Source organism: Electrophorus electricus, chromosome 17 (assembly GCF_013358815.1).
Source record: "Electrophorus electricus isolate fEleEle1 chromosome 17, fEleEle1.pri, whole genome shotgun sequence".
NCBI lineage: Eukaryota > Metazoa > Chordata > Actinopteri > Gymnotiformes > Gymnotidae > Electrophorus > Electrophorus electricus.
The window spans coordinates 12319843-12344842 of record NC_049551.1 but is presented as its reverse complement, the minus strand read 5'-3'; the positions used below and the strand labels follow the sequence as shown (position 1 = coordinate 12344842).

Below are 25000 nucleotides of genomic sequence, written 5' to 3'. Positions count from 1 at the left end.
AACGCAGTAATTGATGGTTCCGTCCCAGCACGCACTCCACATATAGAACCCCGCCGATGAACCAACGGTTGTTTAAGTGTGAGCCAGTCGGCTGAGGCTCGCACATGCACACGTCCCCATTTGCCTCTCGCACGGAGTCAGAGCGAACGCAGGCCGACGCAAGCTGGGTCTGCTGGGTGACAGTAGTTTGAGGGAAGTTTCCGATACGCCGCTAACTCGGAGCAGACGGTAGAAGGCGGGACTGCAGCCCATCGCTGGGGTTCTCACTGCTCGGGAGTAAGGAGCATGCCTGAACACTGGGGTCCTCTGGGAGCTAACTGTGGTGTGTGTTTGTGTGTGAAGGTAGAGTAACTAGTCCTGTTGCGTTACTTTGTTTCCGGCCATGCAGATGTAGGGCGGGTTCGCCTGTGTGTGTGTGTGTGTGTGTGTGTGTGTGTGTGTGTACCTTGCAGACGTAGCTGTGTATGTGTGTGTGTGTGTGTGTGTGTGTGTACCTTGCAGACGTAGCTGTGTATGTGTGTGTGTGTGTGTGTGTGTGTGTGTGTGTGTGTGTGTGTACCTTGCAGACGTAGCTGTGTATGTGGCAGCTCGCCACTGAGCCACAGCTGCATGCGTATGAATGGCTCCCTGCCCTTTTGCGTCAGCTTACTCCAGTGCTTGGGCCGGGATAGCATGTCACTCACACTCCCCTGGGAAAGACCCAGGACCTGCAATGCAAATGCACGCACGCGCACACACACACACACACACACACACACACACACACACACACACACACACTGAGCGCCGGTGGAGTGGCAGACAAACAGAGGCGTGCAGTGCCAGGCGGGACCGGGGCGCGTACCTTCTCTCCAAAGACTCTCTGGCAGATGCCGTTCTTGGCCAGCTTGTCTTTGACCTGCTGCGTGAGCTCCACCGTGTCCACCTCCTGGTACATGAAGTGCTCGTACTGTTCTGGGGTCAGCGGGGTGACAGCGGGCTTGGCCGCCTTGGCGAGGGCAGGCAGGGGCGAGGAGTTCGTCAGGGGGCTGCTCCGCGCCGTGTCCGGCCCGTTGGGCATTTGCGCGCTCAGCTCCGAGCTCGAGCAGAAGGGGGAGACGTCGCTCGGCCAGTCCCTCTGTGAGAGCAGCAGGGAGGCGGGGCCAGTCGGCGGGGCGCTGCCCAGCCGCGGAGGCTTCTCCTGGGGAGACAAGGGACACAGCACAGCGGTGATGTCCAAGCGGACACGACAAAGCAGGCCGGGATCACTATTTTAATACCACGGCGCGTTCCACGGTGAGAAGCTCCACCTCTTTGCCGTTGTCCTGGCTGCGCAGGTCTTCACTGGCGGGCGGCCTGCCCGCTCCGCGCCGGGCGGGGCGGATGGTGTTCCACCACTGTTCTCTCCACCCGGCGCCTCCGCCCCTGCAGAGCCTGGCGCCTCCGTCCACGGCGGCGTCGTTCTCCTGCTTGACCGAGGAGCGGAGGTCCATCAGGGGGGAGGTGGGCGGCTTCTTCAAGGACAGAGCCAGCTGTGAGTAGGGCAGACCCGACAGGGGGGACGCCAGCAGCTTGGAGCCCAGGAGCGGAAGGTCAGACTGCGCCAGAGCGGCTTGCTGGGCCTCCATCTCGCGGTGGGCCTGCTCCCGGATGGAGCGCATGTTCTCGTCGGAGGAGTAGGAGGACGGGGGTGGTTTGGTGCTCTCTGGCGCACACGCACACGCACACAAAAGGAAGCTTTAGCACCTACATTTAACCCACATTTATCTCCTGATTTAGGAATGTGTAAGTCAGTAGGAAAGGCAATTGCAGGTGTAGAAAAATTTTATATGTCTACAACTCTCTCTCTCCTTACATATACAGGAATTTTATATATATATATATATATATATATATATATAAAATTCCTGCATATGTAAATACATTCACATTGCTATTTTGCAGATGGTATCATCTTATCATCTTAGTATCATCTTAGGGTAATACACTGCGAGTGTATTGATCGCAATAAAAATACACTCACACCCAGAGAGCAAATTGCATTCTTAAAATAAAGACGTCTTAAATTAAGGCAGCTTTGACATTAAATGAACAGGTGACGTGGGCAAGAGCACAAAAGCAGGTGTGAAGTCTGTCACAAGGCATGGCCTCGGTCTCACGGGCCATGAGCCCTGGCTGTCTGCACATGCAACAGGAAGCCAGCCCCGGAGGACGTGACATCACCGTGTCAGAGGAGGTGCGGCTGACCTTTCTGCACCTGCAGCTCCCTCTTGGCCTGCTCTAGGACGGATTTCACGGCCTCCTCCGAGCCGCTCTCAGGGGTGCGAATCCTGGTGGTGATGTTACCTGAGCGGGTGGCAGAGAGAGAGAGAGAGAGAGAGAGAGAGAGAGAGAGAGAGAGAGAGGTAAGTGGGGCACTGAGTGTGTAAATTGTACTGGGGAGACGAAAGAGCCCAATCCGCTTTTACACTTCCTGAGAAACCCCACCCACTGTGAACATGGTGGAGATGACGTCTATTCTGTAGCTGGCAACTTGTCCTGCTGCACAGACCCGGACACCTGGCTCCTGACCGACAGGCGCCGAGGCCCCTCCCCTTCAGTGGGTACCATCACACAGACCAGACTCCGCAGCGCTCGGCCAGCAATAGACTCCGTGGAAGGGAGCAGATGTTTACGTTACGACGCCGATGGCCACCTGTTGTTCCTGATTCTGCTCCACAGACTGAGGGGCCCCCGAGGAGCCGCGGAAAGGAAGCAAAGGAATTTGGATCGCATCCACGAGAAACGAAAGCTCTCGTTTGAGCGCGGAGACGCACGAGAGAGTGTGCTATGCATGTGTGCGAGTATTTGTGTGTGTGTGTGTGTGTCTTCGGTCAGGACCATGAGCAGTGGGGGCCAGGTCAGACTTACTGGTGTGTAAACAGTGCAGCTGGGAGTGTGTGAGGCAGAAGTAGCACTCTGTTCTGCTAACAAACACACGCACAATCACACAGGGTGGCTAACCACCCATAGTGCTGCCCTGGGTGAAAGTGATCCACCAGTTATAGTGGGGCTGGCACTGTGGATCAGCCTCAAGGACACACACACTCACACCCACACCCGCACACACACACACACACACACACACACACACACACACACACACACACAATGCTCACTGTGCCCACATGCTGGTTAACATCATGATCCAGGACTAGCTCAACATTCAAGGACTTCCGTGTCTGAAAGTAACATGGAACAATCTCACCGCTGTTCATTCCTTTGTAGTACCAGCATGCATCGCAAAAAAAAAGGTTTCCAAAAACAATAAGACCGCAAGACATTTTTATACTGCTGTGTGCAGTATAAAATACTGCTCGTCAAAAGCTCGAATAAGGACCCTCGAGTGTCTCGATGTCTCACTCCTGTGCCTGCTTCTGCCTGTGTTCCAGCAGACACCAGGCCAGAGAGCGAGTGAGGGAGACCCAGGGAGCAGAGGCTGAGCCACAGTGTACCGTGGGGAAGGCGGAACACACACCTGGCCAAGAGGAGCCTGCTCTCCGCTTCTGAGCGTCCTGAAACACCCTGCTCAGGTTCTGGCCTGGGTTCTCTGTTGGAAAACAAGCAGCGCATGGTAAGAATCAAGTAAGAAGCAGAGTCTGATCACTGTTTCTGACCAGAGTCTGATCACGTGTTCCACAGTCACTGTTTCTGACCAGAGTCTGATCACGTGTTCCACAGTCACTGTTTCTGACCAGAGTCTGATCACGTGTTCCACAGTCACTGTATCTGACCAGTCTGAGCACGCGTTCCACAGGCACTGTATCTGACCAGAGTCTGAGCACGTGTTCCACAGTCACTCTATCTGACCAGAGTTTGATCATGTGTTCCACAGTCACTGTTTCTGACCAGTCTGATCATGTGTTCCACAGTCACTGTATCTGACCAGAGTCTGAGCACGTGTTCTACAGTCACTGTATCTGACCAGAGTCTGATCACGTGTTCCACAGTCACTGTTTCTGACCAGAGTCTGATCACGTGTTCCACAGTCACTGTTTCTGACCAGTCTGATCACATGTTCCACAGTCACTGTATCTGACCAGAGTCTGAGCACGTGTTCCACAGTCACTGTTTCTGACCAGAGTCTGAGCACGTGTTCCACAGTCACTGTATCTGACCAGAGTCTGAGCACGTGTTCCACAGTCACTGTTTCTGACCAGAGTCTGAGCACGTATTCTACAGTCACTGTATCTGACCAGAGTATGAGCACGTGTTCCACAGTCACTGTATCTGACCAGAGTATGAGCACGTGTTCCACAGTCACTGTATCTGACCAGAGTCTGATCACGTGTTCCACACTCACTGTATCTGACCAGAGTCTGAGCACGTGTTCTACAGTCACTGTATCTGACCAGAGTCTGAGCACGTGTTCTACATTCACTGTATCTGACCAGAGTCTGAGCACGTATTCTACAGTCACTGTATCTGACCAGAGTCTGAGCACGTGTTCTACAGTCACTGTTTCTGACCAGAGTCTGAGCACGTGTTCTACAGTCACTGTATCTGATCAGAGTCTGAGCACGTGTTCTACAGTCACTGTTTCTGACCAGAGTCTGATCTCCTGTTCCACAGTCACTGTATCTGACCAGAGTCTGATCACGTGTTCCACAGTCACTGTTTCTGACCAGAGTCTGAGCACGTGTTCCACAGTCACTGTTTCTGACCAGAGTCTGAGCACGTGTTCTACAGTCACTGTTTCTGACCAGAGTCTGAGCACGTGTTCCACAGTCACTGTTTCTGACCAGAGTCTGAGCACGTATCCAACAGTCACTGTTTCTGACCAGTCTGATCATGTGTTCCACAGTCACTGTATCTGACCAGAGTCTGAGCACGTGTTCTACAGTCACTGTATCTGACCAGAGTCTGATCACGTGTTCCACAGTCACTGTTTCTGACCAGAGTCTGATCACGTGTTCCACAGTCACTGTTTCTGACCAGTCTGATCACATGTTCCACAGTCACTGTATCTGACCAGAGTCTGAGCACGTGTTCCACAGTCACTGTTTCTGACCAGAGTCTGAGCACGTGTTCCACAGTCACTGTATCTGACCAGAGTCTGAGCACGTGTTCTACACTCACTGTATCTGACCAGAGTCTGAGCACGTATTCTACAGTCACTGTATCTGACCAGAGTCTGAGCACGTGTTCTACAGTCACTGTTTCTGACCAGAGTCTGAGCACGTGTTCTACAGTCACTGTATCTGATCAGAGTCTGAGCACGTGTTCTACAGTCACTGTTTCTGACCAGAGTCTGATCTCCTGTTCCACAGTCACTGTATCTGACCAGAGTCTGATCACGTGTTCCACAGTCACTGTTTCTGACCAGAGTCTGAGCACGTGTTCCACAGTCACTGTTTCTGACCAGAGTCTGAGCACGTGTTCTACAGTCACTGTTTCTGACCAGAGTCTGAGCACGTGTTCCACAGTCACTGTTTCTGACCAGAGTCTGAGCACGTATTCTACAGTCACTGTATCTGACCAGAGTATGAGCACGTGTTCCACAGTCACTGTATCTGACCAGAGTATGAGCACGTGTTCCACAGTCACTGTATCTGACCAGAGTCTGATCACGTGTTCCACACTCACTGTATCTGACCAGAGTCTGAGCACGTGTTCTACAGTCACTGTATCTGACCAGAGTCTGAGCACGTATTCTACAGTCACTGTATCTGACCAGAGTCTGAGCACGTGTTCTACAGTCACTGTTTCTGACCAGAGTCTGAGCACGTGTTCTACAGTCACTGTATCTGATCAGAGTCTGAGCACGTGTTCTACAGTCACTGTTTCTGACCAGAGTCTGATCTCCTGTTCCACAGTCACTGTATCTGACCAGAGTCTGATCACGTGTTCCACAGTCACTGTTTCTGACCAGAGTCTGAGCACGTGTCCAACAGTCACTGTATGTGATCAGAGTCTGAGCACGTGTTCTACAGTCACTGTTTCTGACCAGAGTCTGATCTCCTGTTCCACAGTCACTGTATCTGACCAGAGTCTGATCACGTGTTCCACAGTCACTGTTTCTGACCAGAGTCTGAGCACGTGTTCTACAGTCACTGTTTCTGACCAGAGTCTGATCTCCTGTTCCACAGTCACTGTATCTGACCAGAGTCTGATCACGTGTTCCACAGTCACTGTTTCTGACCAGTCTGATCACGTGTTCCACAGTCACTGTTTCTGACCAGAGTCTGAGCTCGTATTCTACAGTCACTGTATCTGATCAGAGTCTGATCACGTGTTCCACAGTCACTGTATCTGCCCAGAGTATGAGCACGTGTTCTACAGTCACTGTATCTGACCAGTCCGATCATGTGTTCCACAGTCACTGTTTCTGACCAGTCTGATCACGTGTTCCATAGTCACTATTTTTGACCAGAGTCTGAGCACGTATTCCACAGTCACTGTTTCCCACCAGACTTCATTAACCAAAAACTGCCTGCTTGCTCTGTATGCAACTTCAAAAAACACTCGGGGGCTGTTTAAGACTAAAAGTAATTAAAAAGGACTCAGCGGTGGCTGGTTCATGGAAAACTCTGAAGAAGGAACACGCCTCTGCAATCCTCAGACCTAAAGCATCTGTCGGCCTCACGGTTGCCTGCGGGGAACATGTCAGCGCTGCTTTGTCCTGCTGGACTCAGATTGCAGGAGACAGGCTTGGCCAGACCTTCCTGGGAAGGCCACTGGTAGACAGCGCTAGGGTGGGCAGCCAGACCAGACACACGCACACACACACACACACACGCACACACACACGCACACACACACGCACACACACACGCACACACACACACACACACACACACACACACACACACACACCAGCAGAGATGTTCCACCTCTATCTCCCCCTCCACCCATGCTCACACACACCACCTGTTGACCTCCTCAGCCTGTCTGAGCAAACCCACAATCCCAAGCGGGACCCCAGCTGGAGCAACAGGTCACGGTACAGACAGTAGGGAGGGAAAGATTACCTCGCCACGACAGGACAACACACACACGCACCTTGTGTTACACAAAAGCCTTCCAGAGTGCTTGCTACTTTTTTCAGTATATCAGTGGACCACTTACTGAAGCTGCTTATAAGTAACAATGATCAGAGCTTCACAGCACACACACACACACACACACACACACACACACACTACAAATACACACACACACACACACACACACACACACACACACACACACACACACACACTACAGCGCTGTGTGTCCGCTCACAGTATTTCCTCTGGGAAATACCCGACATCGACGGCCGAGCCGAGACCAAATCGCACCGCACTTGCCATTCGCGTCGGTGCGCGAGAGCACCTGGGCCACGCGTTGCCTGTCGGAGGGGCGGGGCCACTCACCTCTCTGACGCCCCTGGATGCTCCTTAGTGCCAGGATGTTCTGCTCGTCGGCGAGGAACTGCTTCATCTTGTGGAATGGCTCCTTCCCACGGATAGTGAGCTTGCTCCAGGGTTTGGGCCGGGCCAGGATCTCGCTGACCGAGCCCTGCGACAGGCCCAGGACGTAGTGGCCGAACACGCGCTGCCCGATGTTGTGCTTGATGAGCTGCTCCTTCACCTGCCGAGCGATCTCCGCCGTGTCTACGTCCTCACAATCCGAGGCGCCGCCCGCCCCCTCTGATCGGCTAGGAGAGGGTGCGGTGCCGCCGGCGTCCGGGCTGGGGGCGGAGGCGGGCGGCAGGGGGCTGGGAGTGTAGGCCAGGGGGCAGAAGAGCCCCGCGCCGGGTGAGCTCTCCTGCAGGGCTTTGGTGTAGAAGCTCTGCATCAGCTGCCTCTGCAGGAGGGAGGTCAGCGCCATCTTCCCCGCCAGTGGAGCGAAGCCCGTGGCCACGCTGGCCATGGCGGGCGAGAAGAAGTCGGGCCCGACGCCCGTGGGCGAGAACGGGTGGGCGCCGCTGGCGCTGGCCGCCGACTCAGAGGTGGCCGTGCCCGTCCGCATGAGGAGTTGGGGTGAGGGTGGTGGTGGAGAAGGCTGGCGTAGGGTGGGGTTGACGGGTGTAGCGGGCAGAGGCTGAGGGCTGCACGCCGGAGACACTCGAGCTTTATGTCCTGCTGATCCTACACCACACAACACACAGCGATGTGTGACAGGATGAATATCAAAGAACCAAACAGGTAAAATATACTACTCATAATGTGTATGTATTGGAATAAATCACGTTCTCTGAGATCTTTCCAAGCACCAAATATATCTTTTAAATAGCTTAATGACTTGAAATGGCTTACATGGGGGGTAGCAGGAGAGGCTGATTGCATGTTTTCTGCTCTACTGTGTGTTAATACTACATGCCTGTCAACGGCATTTTGGCGGGGAGACTCAAAAAATAAAGCTTCATTAAATTTTCGGATCATTAAGCTCCATGTGATCTCCATCAGCAGTGTGGGAACTGTGGGAGGGGCCGTGTGAGAGGGGCGTGGCCTCGGGGAGTGGCTACATGCTGAAGAGGACTGGAGGGCTAATTCTGCAGGCACTTGCAGAACTGCTGGTCAGTTCAGCTTTGCACTCAGGAGACAGCGTCCCCGCATGGCTACTACGTGAATTACACCGACGGTTCACTGTCTGGGTGGCGCTGTGGGACTGAGGCTGTCTGACCCAAGACAACTGCAGAAGTGACTGCATGGCCTCCAGCTCGGCGTTACACGTGGTAAACATGAACCAAGAACAGATTCACAATCACATTTAAAACCAGATGAAATGATTTGCATAATTTCCATGAGGAAGTCCAGAGGTGTGTTGTCCTGACATTTCCAGTTCTGTGCACACACACACACACACTCATACTCACATAATCACCCAATGCCAAACACACACCCACAAACACACACACACCACATGGTTAAAAGGGCAACCAGTGGAGGAAAGAAGGACTCATTATCATGCAGCCTTGGCTTGGAGCAGGTGGAGGCTTGGTGGTGCTGCTAGCCAGCTCCAGCCCCCCCACGGCAGCATGGAGGGTGGAGCTGGGTCTCGCTGCTTCGCTCTGGGCTAGTGAAGTGACCTCAAACCTGCCTCAGCCTCCAGACCTCCACGTCACTAGCTGTTTGAGCAGCCTCCCCGTTTGTTTACACTCTTCCAGCGTAATAAAACAACCCAGCCAACGGAAAGGGACTAAATCAGGTCAGAAAGTCCTCTGAAAGTTATTTAGCCTTTGGCAAACCGTTTACATTAAAATACGTAAATATTTTTACAAGACTCTTATCTGGGAGGTAAACCATTATCCCAAAGTGAATATGATAAGCGGACATTTCTCGCCGAGGAATCTGAGGCGCGTTCTGGAAGTAGGGGCAGGGCTTCGGGAGGTGTTTATCTGACTCAGAGGCTGGAGGGAGGACCCTGCCCGCATTCACACAGACAGCTATGTCCATTAGGGTACACCGACCAAAAACACAGCAAGCGTAATCAAAGTGGTCTGACAACCGTGGGCTTGCGTTCCGATAAAGGCCTCATGTTCAAGGTCTCACTCTCACACCACCGGGTTACAACTCTCCACTCTGCTATGACGACAAAGGCAGGATATTATTAAACGAAAAAGTGCAGCCTTAATGGTGGAAGCCTCGGGCAGTATCCAAGCCCTTACCGTTGAGGTCGTCGTTGACTGGCCGGATGACGACTCCATCATCCTGCTGGCTGAGTTCCGTCCCCGGGGAGAGCAGCTCCAGAGGCCTGGCCGAGTCCTGGGGACAGAGCACAGAACACTGTAATGAACCGATAACACGCTGCGCTAATCTGGAGCTGTCACACGTCCATAATCTTGCGATCACAGTGAGGCAGGATGCTGTGATGCACTAGGTACAGGCGCCAAATGCAGCACAACTTAATGAGCATGATAGTTACAGGGATTCAGCATCACTAAATTCTGTTCTGTTGGTAAAATCCAACGATAAAGTTTCAGACAGGACAGGTGTGACGCTCTAGCAGGGTTTCAGACAGGACAGGTGTGACGCTCTAGCAGGGTTTCAGACAAGACAGGTGTGACGCTCTAGCAGGGTTTCAGACAAGACAGGTGTGACGCTCTAGCAGGGTTTCAGACAAGACAGGTGTGACGCTCTAGCAGGGTTTCAGACAAGACAGGTGTGACGCTCTAGCAGGGTTTCAAAACTTACCTGTGCTGCAGGAGGCTCTGAAGAACTCAACTCCATGGATCTGAGAACGCTAAAGAGAAGGAAACACGATCTAAGACTCCACATGGAAATAAAAAGCAGCTCGTAACACCAAATCGTAAAGCCACCGTGCCAGACCAGCGCCCACTGGCCTGGTCTCACCTCATACCAACTAATACAAATGAGATAAAAAGTGTCAAACCTCTTTTTACCCTTATTACAGACAAGGATCTGAAACTTCCACGAACACCTCAGCTCATGTTACCAACATTCTGCTGAGAGTGTCAATGGAGCATTGTTCCCAAATCAGATCTCCAACACACTGCCTATGTCTGAGGACTAAAGGAGTCTATTTTCAGAAAGGACTCTGAGGTAATAACTCCATTACAGAGGAATGCGTCCCAAGTGCTCAGCAGAGTGTCGACACAAACTCAGCATAACAGCTATTTGGCCCAACCCTCAGAGCCAGCGGTCCTCATTACACACTCCCTGCATCGGTGGTCAGCTTTACAAACGCTACCTGGGTTTTCACACCTGAAACTGACTCATGGAATGGGCTAGCATCTCCTACCAGAGCCCAGCTGACTGCATGAATCCCTAATGGCGTTAGCATCCATGTCCCAGTGCCGCCACGAGACATCGTGAGGCGCTCTGTCTTGGGCACAAATCTGAGTCCAAACCTGAAAACCAACCTAAAAACAAATTTAAAAAGGACCTAAAAACGAAGCAGCAAAGCTAAAAACAGCTGCCACTGAAAGACCATCCAGGCCTGCAGACACAAGGCTCTCTGTCATTCAACAGGACAAGAACCCAAAAAAAGATCAGAATTCATTAAAGCAAACTACGAACCACAGACTCATGATTGGAAGGCGGCTCTCTGGCATATGAATGAGTGTTTAAGGAGAAGTCATTTCAAATGGTTTATACAAAGTCCAGTCCAGCACACGAGTGGGAGCAGGCACAAGACCAGAGCGAGCAGCTGACTGGAGCAGCAGAGGCTTAGTGAGAGACCAGAGAGAGCAGCAGACTCAAGGACCTCAACACCATCACCACCACAGTGGCAGACTCACGGAGGTACAGGACTATATGAGGACTGTAGTTAAAGGGCTGATGGGTACTATAGTTAAAGGGCTGATGAGGGCTACAGTTAAAGGGCTGATGAAGACTATGGTTAAATGGCTGATGAGTATTATAGTTAAAGGGCCAATGAGCAGTGTAGTTAAAGGGCTGATGAGCACGTTGGTTAAAGGGCAGATGAGGACTATATTTAAAGGGCTTAAGAAGACTATATTTAAAGGGTTGATGAGTATTATAGTTAAAGGGCCAATGAGCAGTGTAGTTAAAGGGCTAGTGAGCACTTTAGTTAAAGTGCTGATGAGTACTATAGTTAAAGGGCTGATGAGGACTATAGTTAAAGAGCTAATGAAGACTATATTTAAAGAGCTGATGACGACTATAATTATAGGGCTGATGAGTACTATAGTTAAAGGGCTGATGAAGACTGTAGTCAAAGCGCTGATTTAGCTGAAGCAAGGTGCAGGTGGACTGTGAACCTGTTCCTCACCTTAGCTCTCTCTTCACCTCATCATAGTCTGACTGGGCCTGAAGCTTCTCCTCCAGTTGCTGCAAAACAAAACAGAAAAAAAAAACTCTGTAGAGTTCTGAATGTGAGAGCACATCACTATGCATTATTGTAAGGGACCATGCAAAAAAGCTTCGTGCTATTGGGTGATACTGACCCTGAAAGGCAGTCAGTGGTTTGTACAGCGCACCACCGACGAATGTACAGAACAAGCCTGTTTGTACACAGCCCAGTACATCTCTAACACATTCAATTGCATCTCCACCTTCTAGAGCTCAGAGAAACACATCCGGCACACAAAAACCCCAAACCCTACCATGATACTCACCCAACCAAACCCTGCTGCAATACTCACCCAACCAAACCCTACTGTGATATTCACCCAACCAACCCCTGCCACGATACTCATCCGAGCAAAGAAACATCACATCCATTCATGTATGACACAGCCCTTCATGTAAGACTATCACAGATTTTCATTGTCGTGTGTGTGTGTGTGTGTGTGTGTGTGTGTGTGTGTGTGTGTGTGTGTGTATGCATGTATTTTTATGTGCATACCAATAGCAGGGCACACCCTGCCTCCTGTAATTCCAGTGTCACTACTATAACAGAGAAAACTGTATTTATTACTTATTACTTACCTGGAGATCAACTCGGATCCATAGGATCCATAGGACTGATGAGAATATATTTTAAGGAGTGTCGAGTTCTTCCAACAAAAAACCATATATTAGCCATTCCCACTTTTTTGTGTAATTAGTTTCCTTTTAATTTTGTACAATCTTTTACATTAAAATGCAAAAATATGCTTTGTTTAGACTTTGAATAATGATGATACCTAGAATAACTCTTTATATAATTGTTTTCATTTAGTACACTATATAGGCTTCTTCAGTACTGAAATCAACTCATGGCAGTGGACATAAATGGTTTTCCCAGCAAAATATTGCCTAATAAACAGAAGAAATACTAGTGATGGCATTATTTTAAATAATGTCACATCAGATTTAAGCAATTTTTTAAAAAATGTAAAAATCACATATATGGTTTTTCATTGCAAGGGATCAATTAATTAACAGTAATTAGTGTATTAATGTAATTAATTGAATAGTCTTTGAAAAGTGTAAAAGAAAGTACCTTTGTAAGACTACTGCTACACCCCTGGCTCCACATTGTCATATGCCAGTAGGTACATATTGCCCGTGTGTGTGTGTGTGTGTTTTGTAAGTAAATGTGTGATTGTGTGTGTCCATGTATGTATATGTATGTGTGCATGTGTATGTGTATGAGTTTATGTGTGTGTGTATATCTGCTTGTGTATGTGTGTATGCACATGTATGTGTTACATCATTCAGAAAACTTAGGCAGAGGGTGAATGTGGTGCTGGGGTCAGGGACCTTCAGGTGGGCCTCTTTCGAGCTGAGCTGCTGCTGTAACTGGCTGATCTGATTGGCTGTCAGGTCGCTGAGCTGCGCCAGGTTGTCCTGGAGTCTCTGGACGTCATCAGACAGACGCTCCACCTCTTGCTCCTTTGCCCTGAGCTCAGCCCCAAGACTACTACAGGACAACACCTCCACGGCCTGTTCCTAACACACACACACACACACACACACACACAAACACGCACACAAACACGCACACAAACACAAAAACACACATTTCCAAGTTTGCTCTTCCATAAGAGAGTCACTTATCACATTTCCTAAATGCGGTTGAACTGAAGTCCGTGGGAGTGTGTTCGTTTCTGCTCATTCTTCAGCGTGGAGCACCTGAACACACAGAAGACTCCCCTCAGGACTGCCCCGCAACCATAAGTCTCTCTGCTGCTAGGAGGTAAGTGCGTGACTCATGAGACAAACACGAGTCTCTCTGTAGCCAACATTCCATTTACAGAGTATCACACTGGTACTTCCCTTTTTGAGCCTGTATCTCTGTCTGTCTCTCTCTGCCTGTCTGTCTTTCTCAGTAGTTGCAGTAGGAGAGTCTTACCATGTCGGGTGCTGTGTGGACCTGACTGGCCGGTTGCAAAGAGCTGCTGGCATTAACAAGCTGCTCCCTTAGACTTTCTGTCTCTCTCTCTGCTGCCTCGGCTCTCTGTAGGACATATTTGAGAGACCGACAGTTTAACAGTGCCATTCGTCATATGGTGGACAGTCATGATGATCGGATTCTACTGCAGTAAACACCTTGAACTGAGCTGTTTTTAAAACAAAATGAAATATGGAAAATAACCTGGAATTTTCTGGAATATTCAGCGCTGCACCGTTCGAATCCTAGCTCACTAAGTAAGCTGATCTAAAGGTTGGAAATTGAGGTGAAGTTTTCATTCCTGTCTAAGAAATCTAGACCTCTAAATGCGAGTATATATTACCTTCTGTTGGGCAATAAACTTTAGTGGTGTCAGTCTGATGGGCGCCGGTCTAAATGTGCACCACTCCATGTGCGGCACCAGACTAAATGTGAGTCTAAACATGCAATCTCACTGCGCGCCAGGTTAAATATGCACCAATCTAAATATGAGTTTAAACATGCACCAGTCTACATGTGCACTACTTTATATATGCACCAGTCTAATTGTGTGGTTGATATGTGCACCAGTCAAAATGTGCCCCAATTTATATGTGGACCAGTCTAATTATGAGATGATATGCATACAAGGCACAATTGTGGCAGAAATGTAATTCTAATTGTGTTGTCTAAGGATTGATAGGTAGGGTACAAGGCACTTCAAACACTATTTAAAAAACACTACCTACACCATAAATATACACCAACGACATTATAAAGGTGCTTAATGCATTCACTTTTATCTGCACCTGCTTAATCTGTATGTGTATGAAAATGTCTTCTGTGAAGCTGCTCAGTAACTGTAAACATCTACGGAGCAGGTATCACTACGGATCACCACGTATTATAATACCATCTAAAAGACTAGCTCCTTAATCTGGCACACGGTTAAGGAAGCGTTCCACCCCACTGGAGTGGGAGCTCACACCATTAATGGAGGCAACACTAGCTGTTGTGAGTGCTAACCCTGATCATCGGTTGTGTCTGTTTTTGTGTGGCATGACGTAGCCAGTCGGTTATGGCTGCTATGTTCAAGTCTGAGCTAAAGGTCTTTACCTGATTGGCTCTCTGTACATCTGCCATCATTGCTTCAACTTCGCTGGCCCTAGGAAAGAGAGACAAACCATTACAACACACAACGCAGACCATTGGGTCTGACGTTATTATCAGTCACAAGGCCCATATAACAGCAGGGGAGTGGAAGAGACACAGCATGTATAGTAGGTGTGTGTGTGTGTGTGTGCGCATGTGTGTGTGTGTGTGTACCATTAAGATGTTTGCTCCAGTCTAGATTAAAACAGGGCACCCTTACTCCCACTAATACAGTCTAATCTGTACAGATCTGATCTGTGAGAGACAACACAAGCCAAGCCATCAGACCTGTGTGTGTGTGTGTGTGTGTGTGTGTGTGTGTTAATCTTTGGAACAGCACGAGTGTACCATATATGGCTGTGATCTATTTCTTGCTTACAGCTAACTGTAACTGCCTCATAACTCTGCTATGTAAAAATAAGCTCTCGCTACCACCTGCAGTCAGAGCTAATCACTACACAGCACCCTGAGGTTTGTGAGCTAATCACTACACAGCACTCTGAGGCTTGTGGGATAATCACTACACAGCACCCTGAGGCTTGTGAGCTAATCACTACACAGCACCCTGAGGCTTGTGAGCTAATCACTACACAGCACTCTGAGGCTTGTGGGATAATCGCTACACAGCACCCTGAGGCTTGTGGGATAATCGCTACACAGCACCCTGAGGCCTGTGAGCTAATCACTACACAGCACCCTGAGGCCTGTGAGCTAATCACTACACAGCACCCTGAGGCTTGTGGGATAATCACTACACAGCACCCTGAGGCTTGTGGGATAATCGCTACACAGCACCCTGAGGCCTGTGAGCTAATCACTACACAGCACCCTGAGGCCTGTGAGCTAATCACTACACAGCACCCTGTGGCTTGTGGGATAATCACTACTCTGTATCCTGAGGCTTGTGAGCTAATCACTACACAGCACCCTGAGGCTTGTGAGCTAATCACTACACAGCACCCTGAGATCTGTGGGATAATCACTACACAGCACCCTGAGGCTTGTGAGCTAATCACTACACAGCACCCTGAGGCTTGTGGGATAATCACTACACAGCACTCTGAGATCTGTGGGATGATCACTACACAGCACCCTGAGGCCTGTGAGCTAATCACTACACAGCACCCTGAGGTCTGTGAGCTAATCACTACACAGCACCCTGAGGCTTGTGGGATAATCACTATACAGCACCCTGAGATCTGTGGGATAATCACTACACAGCACCCTGAGATCTGTGGGATGATCACTACACAGCACCCTGAGGCCTGTGAGCTACTCACTGCACAGCACCCTGAGGCTTGTGGGATAATCATTACACAGCACCCTGAGGCTTGTGGGATAATCACTACTCTGTATCCTGAGGCCTGTGAGCTAATCACTAGTCTGTATCCTGAGGTCTGTGAGCTAATCACTACTCTGTATCCTTCATTCAGTCATGCAACAGCTGAGGAACAAATCAAACCAGATTGGCAGCTCCATACAAATCAAACCAGCGTGCTTCCTGAAACCCTTTTAAAGTCTGTTAAAGTCTGGTACACATCGCACTCCCCTGTCAGCGGGGATCTCTTCAGTGACACTTCGGGTGCAGGTGCATGTTGTGAGCTACATACACGACCCTGGTTAATTAATGAATTATTTCAACAGCGGCATCTAATTAGAGATGATCTTGTTTAGCAATCTAGAGGAGCTTAATTGGGCATAGTGTTGAATAACAAGAGTGAGAGAGTACGCTAACAGAGGAGTGGTTACTGCACATAAAGGGACTCCCAGCGTTAGTGGCGTCTGGGATAGCACAACAGCGATTTCCCTTCAAGTTATTTGTGTTTCACGGAGAGGCAGCTTCATAGATCGGACAGGCAGCATCTGAAAACAGCATCACCGGCGATGGCAGGGTCCAGGAGGCACATGCCCATGGAGCCACTGCGTGCGTCCCCGCAATGGAATGAGGTGGATTAACCAAACAGAAAATGCGATTCTCCTTAAATGCTGTTAGATGATCCCAGATTGGGGAATTAGGGAGTTTAGTACGCCGTTAATGCCGAACATCGGATCAGTGCGCCAAGCCCCCATAACGTATCGACAGTGGACACATCTGCAGAGAAAACGTGAACCCCGTTAGAGGGAGAGAGAGACAGAACTGTCCGTACTGAGCTGTGGGCATCCTCCATTTATCAGATTCTGAAAGAACACATCCAGGGTAGCTCAGGGGTTAAGGTACTCTGTATTTCACACAGACTCACTGGATCCGCATTGCCAAAATCAAATTTTGTGCCATTTCTTTTTTTTTTAAGACAAACCCTCAAAATATCATTAATTTAAAGTGATCAGTTTTATTTGAGAAAATATTCAGAAACATAAATTAGTAACTGAAAAGTGGGGTTTGTATAATTATTCAACCCCTGTGCTGTGGGAGCGCAAAGTTTATACATGTTAGAGATTTTACCCTAAGGAGGATACACTCAGCCTATACAGGCAAAGCCCCACTCTGTGGGTCTGAGACCACCTTAACTCAAGTACCATTGGTCAGACTGAATCTGAAGGAAAACTGTAAAAGCAACACAGGAGTGACTGGAAAAAAGATGAATGTTTGATACTAGACAAGTCAAAGTGCAGATCTCAAACCAGTCCGGAATATGCAGAAACACACTCTGGTCTGCCAGTTTCACCCAACCGACCTGAACAACAGGAGCTACAGTGGGTGAGCTCCACCTCCACACAGTGTGCAGCTGCCAGAAACGTACAACAGATCTAAAGTCGTTTGGTAGCAAAACATGGAGATCAGCTGAAAAATAATGAATTTAGACTGTGAAATATTCATTTAAGCGCATATTGGTTTGCAATAAAAATGCTGGCTGGAACAATCTGTGGGTCGTTTTCAAAAGCGAGCTCGGAACGCAACACGTTTATGCCGTGGTACACGCACGCGCGCACATGCACACACACAGAGCTCCGCTACAGAGCCCAACCGTAGCTCCCCTTCCCCAATGAAGACCGTGCACAGGTGTGCGGTGGGAGGAGCCCCCATATCGGCTCCACCCTGCAGCCTCACCGATCACAGATGGGGTCGCAGAGGGGTCAGCGACCTGCCTGCGCGTACCTGCCTACGCCCTCTCATTTTGTTTGAGTGACACATGGGGGAAACACTAAAATGAAAATGACTTTTTTTTTCTAGCCTTCATTCCTGACAAAGACACACTAGTATCTCAGTATGGTTCACCCTGGTTACTCCTACAGAAGTAAAGAACGTTAGACGGCCTGCTCCCTCTCTCACAGTGTCTGCTCCCTCTCTCAGTATCTGCTCCCTCTCTCACAGTGTAAGTAGCAACAGTACAGGATGAAATAGATAAAAGCTCCTCCATTCACAGAACCACAGACCAGACCTGTGGCCAAACCCACCAGCAGCAAAATGTATTAGGTCAGAGAAACACACAGACAGGCAGAGAGACAGGCGTAAGTGAAGGCAGAGAGACAGGCGGAGAGACAGGCAGAGAGACAATGCAGGCTTTAGTCTGACAGGAGCATAAAGACAAGGCTCAAAGCCTCGGACAGTCAATGAGGCATTAAGGTGTTACATGGATGTATGAACAGACAATCTGCATAACCAACCACACACACACACACACAGACAGATACGGACAGACAGGTGCACACACACACACACACACACACACGCACACTCGCGCGCACGCACACACACACACACACACACACGCACACACACACACAGAGATAGATACGGACAGACAGGCGCACACACACACACAAACACACACACACACACACAGAATTCAACAGAGAGATGACATAATCACCCTTAGTAGCTCACAGTCACAAAGACAAAAGGGAAATAATAAAAAAGCTACGAAATGTATGTATGTGTGTGTGTGTGTGTGTGTGTGTGTGTGTGTGTGTGTGTGTGTGTGTGTGTGTGTGTGTGCGCGCGCGCGCGCGTGTGTGTGGACGTGTGCATGTATGCATGAGTGTGTGTGCAGGTGTGCATGTGTGCTCGGGTGTAGGTGCGCACGTTTGTACATGTGTATGTGCATGTGTATACGTGTGTACATACGCATGTGTTCGTGCGCTTTCGTGCACATGTGAATGTGTGTATGTGGGCACAGCAGCGGTGTGCAATCAGGCCCATCTAACCTTCAAAGAAGCAGTAATGAAACCAGTGGACAAAAAAATCATCTAAACATATTTCAAATAAAAATCAACCTTCCGTTAACCTCCACACTTTGGTCACCATAGGACACATTTCTCTCCAAGAGTGGAACCGATCAAAGCCAAATTGATTATTAGCAATATGATAGGAAATCTGACCAATGAAATGGATGATCTGTGTGTGTGTGCAGGGTCTGTGCGCAGTGCTGGACGCCAGTATGCAGTGTTGTAGATCTGTGAGCAGTGTAGGGGGTCCGCCACTAACGTCTCTGTTCTGATTAGTTGGACTGTCGTTAAGCCACTCCCAGCTCTGTTCTGATTAGTTGAACTGTCGTTAAGCCACTCCCAGCTCTGGGCTGATTAGTTGGACTGTCATTAGGCCACTCCCAGTTCTGGGCTGTAACAGCTGACAGCAAGTGAGCCACACTGCATTCCAGCCTGACAATAAGACAAGGAAATTACCAGCCAAACACCAACCAAAGGGCGGACAGGCGAGTTAACACACACACACACACATGGACACACACACACACAGGAAGGGGGATGATGAAAGAGAACTTACTTTGTTCTGGATTCTTCGTCATACTTTGCCTTCAGTTCTTGAAGTTCTGCCTGAGTGTCTTTAAGAGCTGAGACATGCAATAAAAACAAGTGTCACAGACAACCTTCACACACACTACACACATACAAACTACACACAACACACACAAACTACACACACTAAATACATAGAAACCACACACACACACTACACACATACAAACTACACACACAAACTACACACACACACTACACACATACAAACTACACACAACACACACAAACTACACACACTAAACACATAGAAACTACACACACAAACTACACACAACACACACAAACTACACACACTAAACACACAGAAACTACACACTACACACATGCAAACTACACACAACACACACAAACTACACACATACAAACTACACACAACACACTACACACACAAACTACACACTACACACATACAAACTACACACAACACATACAAACTACACACATACAAACTACACACAACACACACAAACTACACAAACTAAACACATAGAAACTACACACACAAACTACACACAACACACACAAACTACACACACTAAACACACAGAAACTACACACTACACACATGCAAACTACACACAACACACACAAACTACACACATACAAACTACACACAACACACTACACACAACACACACAAACTACACACATACAAACTACACACACTACACACAGACAAACTACACACAACACACTACACACATACAAACTACACACAACACACACAAACAATAAACTACATATAAACTACACAAACACACACTACACACATACAAACTACACACAACACACACTACGCACATACAAACTACACACAACACACACACAAACAATAAACTACACATACAAACTACACATGCAAACTACAAACAAAGAAACTACACACAACACAAACACACTACGCACATACAAACTACACACAACAACAATAAACTACACATACAAACTACACACACTACACACATACAAATTACACACACACTACACACAACACACACACTACACACATACAAACTACACACAACACACACACATACCAACTACACTCAACACACAAACAATAAACTACACACACAAACTATACACACACACACTAAACACATACAAACCACACACACATACAAATTACAATGCACACACTACACACACAAACAATAAACTACACATACAAACTACACACACACTACACACATACAAACTACACACAACACACACAAACAATAAACTATCCACACAAACTACACACACACTACACACATACAAACTACACACAACACACACATAGAAACTACACACAACACACACAAACAATAAACTACATACACACTACACACACTAAACACATACAAACCACACACACTACACACATACAAACTACATGCACACACAAACTACACACACATACACTACACACAACACACACACTACACGCATACAAACTACACACAACACACAAACAATAAACTACACACACAAACTGCACACACACTAAACATACAAATTACACACATACAAACTACATACACACAAACTACACACAACACACATACAAACTACAAACAATAAACTACACACGCAAACTACACACACTACACACATACAAACTACACACAACACACACAAACAATACTCACACACAAACTACACACACACGAAACACATACAAACCACACACACACTTCACACATACAAACTACACATACACACACTACATATATACAAACTACACACAACACACACAAAAAATAAACTACACACACAAACTACAGACACACAAACTACGCACACACTACATACATACAAACTACACACAACACACACTACACACACAAACTACACACACTACACACATACAAACTACACACAACACACACAAACAATAAACTCACACACAAACTACACACACACGAAACACATACAAACCACACACACACACTTCACACATACAAACTACATATACACACACTACATATATAGAAACTACACACAACACACACATACAATAAACTACACAAACCACACACACTAAACACATACAAACTACACACACTACACCCATACAAACTACACACACACTACATATATACAAACTACACACAACACACACAAACAATAAACTACACACACAAACTACAGACACACAAACTACGCACACACTACATACATACAAACTACACACAACACACACAAACAATAAATTACATACACAAACTACACGCATACATGCATTACACGTGCACATTACATACACTACATTGCACTCACGTATAGTTCCTGAAAGAGTATATATGCTAACCTGATTGTCTATGGAGAATATATATGCTAACCTGATAGTAAGGTTTGCACAGAATATAGATGCTAACCTGTGAGAATGATTGTATAGAGAATACGTGATAGGGTATAGATAGAGTATACACGCTAACCTGTGAGTAGGAACTGTATAGGGAGAGTATACATGCTAACCTGCTAGTAGGAACCGTATAGGAAGAGGATACATGCTAACCTGTGCTTAGGACTTCTGAACTCAGGCTCTCCTGAAGCTGACTGTGGACAGAGAAGAGCAGAATTCACACACACATACCAAATCCCTGACAGGGTCTCATGGAACTTCATATGAAGGAACTATTAAGTCCCCAGACCTTCTGTAGATGCAGTGTGTCACACCCTGTGCAGAGCAAGTTCTGTGTTGTGTGAGGTATAGGTAGTGATGATGTGTTCCATGCATAATACACACATGCATACATGTTGTTATGTTATGTGTGTGAGTGTGTGTACGTGACATGCTGAACGTGTGTGTTACACGTGTGTGAGGCATTATACACATGCCACACACATTTGTGTTAGGGACAGGCACGGCAGCGTGCTGTACCTCTCTTTGTCTGCATAGTTTGTGGGGTGTTGGGCGGCGTCTGTCTGTGGCTCCGCCTCTGACTCCTCCCCTCCGCTCTGCATCGATAAAAACTGCTCATAGTGTTCCAGATGCTGTGTCAGTGCTTCAATGGTGACCTCTGCATCACACAGAAGGGTGGGAGCAGAGGGAGAGAGATGTGGAGAGAGATGTCAAAAGAAGGAATGTTATAGTTTAAGGTTATTGCTTTGGTTCTGACCTTTGCTAGAGACTCAAAGTGTTCGAGATGTGTGTGTGTGTGTGCGCGTGTGCACACTTTTTGTTGCCTTTTTGTGTGTTCCACACTGATGTGAGTGATTTAACACTTCCGACTTCACTTCTGACACATAATCAACGAGCATGCCTCCCAGCAGGGGACCTGCAGCCACTTCAACTTTTAAGAAGCACTGGATCAGTGACCCAGAAAAGAGGAACGCTGTGCATGTGAAGGTGTGTGTGTGTGTGCTTGTGGAGGTGTGTGTGTGTGTGTGTGTGTGTGTGTGTGTGTGTGTGTGTGTGTGTGTGTGTGGAAGTGTGCGTGTGTGTGTATGGAGATGTATGCGTGTAAGTGTATGTGTGTAAGTGTCTGTGTAAGTGAGATATCTAATGCACAATGGAGATGTGGAGAAGAGCAGTTGGTGTAGAAAATCAGCGGTGAGATAATACGTTTGTTTGTGTGTGTATGTGTGTGTGTGTGTGTGTGTGTGTGTTTGTGTGAGAGAGAGATAAAGTTACTACCGTTACTGAGTCCAGTGAGTTAGCATGTATGGATTTGTGCGCGTGTGTGTGTGTGTGTGTGTGTGTGTGTGTGTGTGTGCGTGTGCACCCACGGAGGATGGTGAAATAAAGTTACTTCTGTTACTAAAAACAGTGAGTTAGTATGAAGGTGTGTGTGTGTGTGTATGTGTGTGTGGGTGTGTGTGCATGGATGTGGAGAGAATGATGAAATAAATGTACTCCCATTACTAAAGCCAGTGAGTTAGTATTTGCCCCAGGAGTATTACACACCCATTGTGAACAGATCCTGCCCCTGGTCCTGTTGTCCAACAGCTACAGGGTGCAAATCCCCCTTCAACCCTGTCTGAATAGTTGCGGTGTGTGGTGTTTACATGTCTTTAAACCCTTCAGATTTGATGATTTTAAAGTAATTTATTGCTCTTACCAGAGCGACACAGTGTTAGATGTGTGGCCCAAGGACTCTTATTGGTGTTTAGCACACAGCACCTGTCTGGTTACGGTTATGAGACCCACTCCTCCACGGATCATGCAACACTGTTACCTCCTGTTACACCCACTGCTTCGAAATAGCTATAGCATTTGACCTGTGGCAGGGCTTACCGTGGCCTTTGACCTGTGGCAGGGCTTACCGTGGCCTTTGACTTGCGTGACCTCTCTGTCATACTCCTGCAGTTTGTCCTGCAGTTTCGGGTTGTCCATCTCCACGTCGTGCATCCTCCTCACAGTGAGCTGAAACTGCTGTGCTGCCTCCAGCACAGAGACGGGGTCTAAGCAAGAGAGAGAGAGGAAGAGAGAGAGAGAGAGAGAGAGAGATTATTAGACAGTTACATATACTGTTTGAAATATCCAAAATATCACATGATATTCTTATTTACCTTTATTGTTTACTTCATTATATTTTATTTTGGTTATGCCAATATTCTAATATTTCTTGTTGTTGTTTCATTCTTTTTTATATTTATCCTCCTTTAACAACTGTAAACAACATACTCATTTGTATAATGATGAATTGACATATATTGAACTGCTTGGCAACGTTGTTTTACACGGTCACTTGATTTGATTCGATTTGATTTGATTTGAGAGAGGACAGAGAAAGGGAGAATGAAACTCCCTCTCTCTGAGGAGAGACTGGAAGAGAGAGAGAGAGAGAGAGAGAGAGAGAGAGAGAGAGGAGTTCAGTCTCTCTGATAACAACCTATTAAAAGCAGCTTGTCCACTAGTGAAGAGCGATTAGAGGTTTTTCTGCTACAATTTGCACAAACCAACTCAGCTATGCTGAATCAGCATCAAACACCTTCATATAAAAGCTGCATCTATGTGTGTGAAGGCCACTTTGTGTGTGTGTGTGTGTGTGTGTGTGTGTGTATGTGTGTGTGTATGTGAAGGCCACTGTATGTGTGTGTGTGTGTGTGTGTGTGTGTGTGTGTGTGTATGTGTATGTGAAGGCCACTGTATGTGTGTGTTATTGTGCATGAGAAGGCCACTCTGTGTGTGTGTGTGTGTGTGTGTGTGTGTGTGTGTGTGTAAGTGACAAGGCCATCGTGTGTGTCTGTGGGTGTGTGGCATCTGTGAGAAAGACACAAGCTCTCCTTCAAACTCACAGACACACAGAGCGTCCTGCGTTAGCATGGATCCAGGCCAGGGGAGGTCGCGGCTCGTCGGAAATCAGCCCTTCAAAACACTCATTTCAGGTGTGAGAGGCCACTAACGATGACGTCCTGCCTTGTCCTGAAGCCACGG

At 47.7% G+C, this 25000-nt stretch overlaps 1 protein-coding gene across 6 annotated transcripts in view; it reads right to left on the bottom strand.

The window, feature by feature from the left end:
- The window catches only part of cux1a (cut-like homeobox 1a), a 112615-nt gene that overhangs the window by 12791 nt on the left and 74824 nt on the right, over positions 1 to 25000 (bottom strand). For 5 of the 6 annotated variants that reach the window (XM_035535805.1, XM_035535803.1, XM_035535808.1 and 2 more), the window contains 16 exons: positions 23887 to 24024; positions 22502 to 22640; positions 22136 to 22176; positions 19598 to 19664; positions 14839 to 14887; positions 13705 to 13809; positions 13113 to 13301; positions 11698 to 11756; positions 10137 to 10185; positions 9611 to 9707; positions 7374 to 8090; positions 3497 to 3568; positions 2227 to 2325; positions 1290 to 1684; positions 845 to 1180; positions 560 to 707 (listed from right to left, as the gene is read on the bottom strand). In XM_035535805.1, coding sequence (XP_035391698.1) covers positions 560 to 707; positions 845 to 1180; positions 1290 to 1684; positions 2227 to 2325; positions 3497 to 3568; positions 7374 to 8090; positions 9611 to 9707; positions 10137 to 10185; positions 11698 to 11756; positions 13113 to 13301; positions 13705 to 13809; positions 14839 to 14887; positions 19598 to 19664; positions 22136 to 22176; positions 22502 to 22640; positions 23887 to 24024 — 2700 coding nt within the window. The remainder of the gene's footprint in view (positions 1 to 559; positions 708 to 844; positions 1181 to 1289; positions 1685 to 2226; positions 2326 to 3496; positions 3569 to 7373; positions 8091 to 9610; positions 9708 to 10136; positions 10186 to 11697; positions 11757 to 13112; positions 13302 to 13704; positions 13810 to 14838; positions 14888 to 19597; positions 19665 to 22135; positions 22177 to 22501; positions 22641 to 23886; positions 24025 to 25000) is intronic. The other variant, XM_035535804.1, reaches the window with a different exon arrangement.